This window comes from Trachymyrmex cornetzi, unplaced genomic scaffold (genome assembly GCF_001594075.2).
Source record: "Trachymyrmex cornetzi isolate Tcor2-1 unplaced genomic scaffold, Tcor1.1 scaffold1755, whole genome shotgun sequence".
Classification (NCBI taxonomy): domain Eukaryota; kingdom Metazoa; phylum Arthropoda; class Insecta; order Hymenoptera; family Formicidae; genus Trachymyrmex; species Trachymyrmex cornetzi.
The window spans coordinates 2108-3095 of record NW_017296370.1 but is presented as its reverse complement, the minus strand read 5'-3'; the positions used below and the strand labels follow the sequence as shown (position 1 = coordinate 3095).

Below are 988 nucleotides of genomic sequence, written 5' to 3'. Positions count from 1 at the left end.
GCTAGCGGCTAGCTTTCAACAGAATAATTGTAAGCTACGAAATTTTTTTTAATTTAGGGGAAAATATATTTAAAAAAGTCTAAATTACAAGTTCTTCATTCTTTCGAAAGAGAAAAGAGAGAGGTCTTTTATTTCAATCATTTTTATTACGAATGTTATGTATTTGAAAAGTTTCAGAAGTTAAAAAAAAGAAACATAAATTTTAATAAGATTTTAAATAAAATTAAATAAATTCTATGTACATTTAAATTTCTATAATATATGTAAATTGTATTAATTCATTAAATTAATAGAGATATATGATATGCGGTATTAAACAAATTGATTACGTTACATACATATACAAAATTACATATTGCGCCATACAAAATATAAATGATTTTCTATCTCAAATATACATTATATTAATGTTTATTAATTGCAAATATTTTATTTACAAATTTGTTAATTATAAGGAAATTATAAATATCGATGAATTATGCTTTTCTGCGAATTCTCTTGGCATTCTGTTCTGGTGAATAAAATGTAATACACTAAAATAAAAATCCATATTATTTATATATTTTTGGACACATAGTTTTATATAAATATATATATATATGTATATATATGTGTGTTAAAATAATAAAGAAAAAACACACCTGTTGATCTAGAAAGTTCATGAGATTAGGCAACTTGCATTTAAATCCATGTGTTTGCAACATACAACGCAAATGGTCAATATTCACTGGCTCATATTGTAATATTTTATTATGTAAAGCTTTATCAATATTGATTAGTTTCATAAAGGCTTCTGTAATATTCGATGAATTCTCCAGTACCGATGATGACTCGGTTTCGTAAAATTCCATTTCTTTGTTGAGTGTTTCTTTTGTAGGACTTATACTATTATTGCTGTAACAGAGAGATATAATGTCTTTTATTATATCTATATAAAATGTCATATTATGTTAAAAAGATTAATTAGTATTTACATTAATTAGGTTTA

At 23.0% G+C, this 988-nt stretch overlaps 1 protein-coding gene across 1 annotated transcript; it reads right to left on the bottom strand.

Annotated features, from left to right (window-relative positions):
- Window positions 1–422: 422 nt before the first annotated feature.
- On the bottom strand, window positions 423–879 carry LOC108759249 (structure-specific endonuclease subunit SLX4). Its single transcript, XM_018504595.1, has 2 exons — window positions 642–879; window positions 423–533 (listed from the first exon to the last, which is right to left on the bottom strand). The coding sequence occupies exons 1-2, from the start codon at window positions 849–851 to the stop codon at window positions 477–479; spliced, it is 267 nt and encodes an 88-aa protein (XP_018360097.1). The 5' UTR covers window positions 852–879; the 3' UTR covers window positions 423–476.
- Window positions 880–988: the final 109 nt, after the last annotated feature.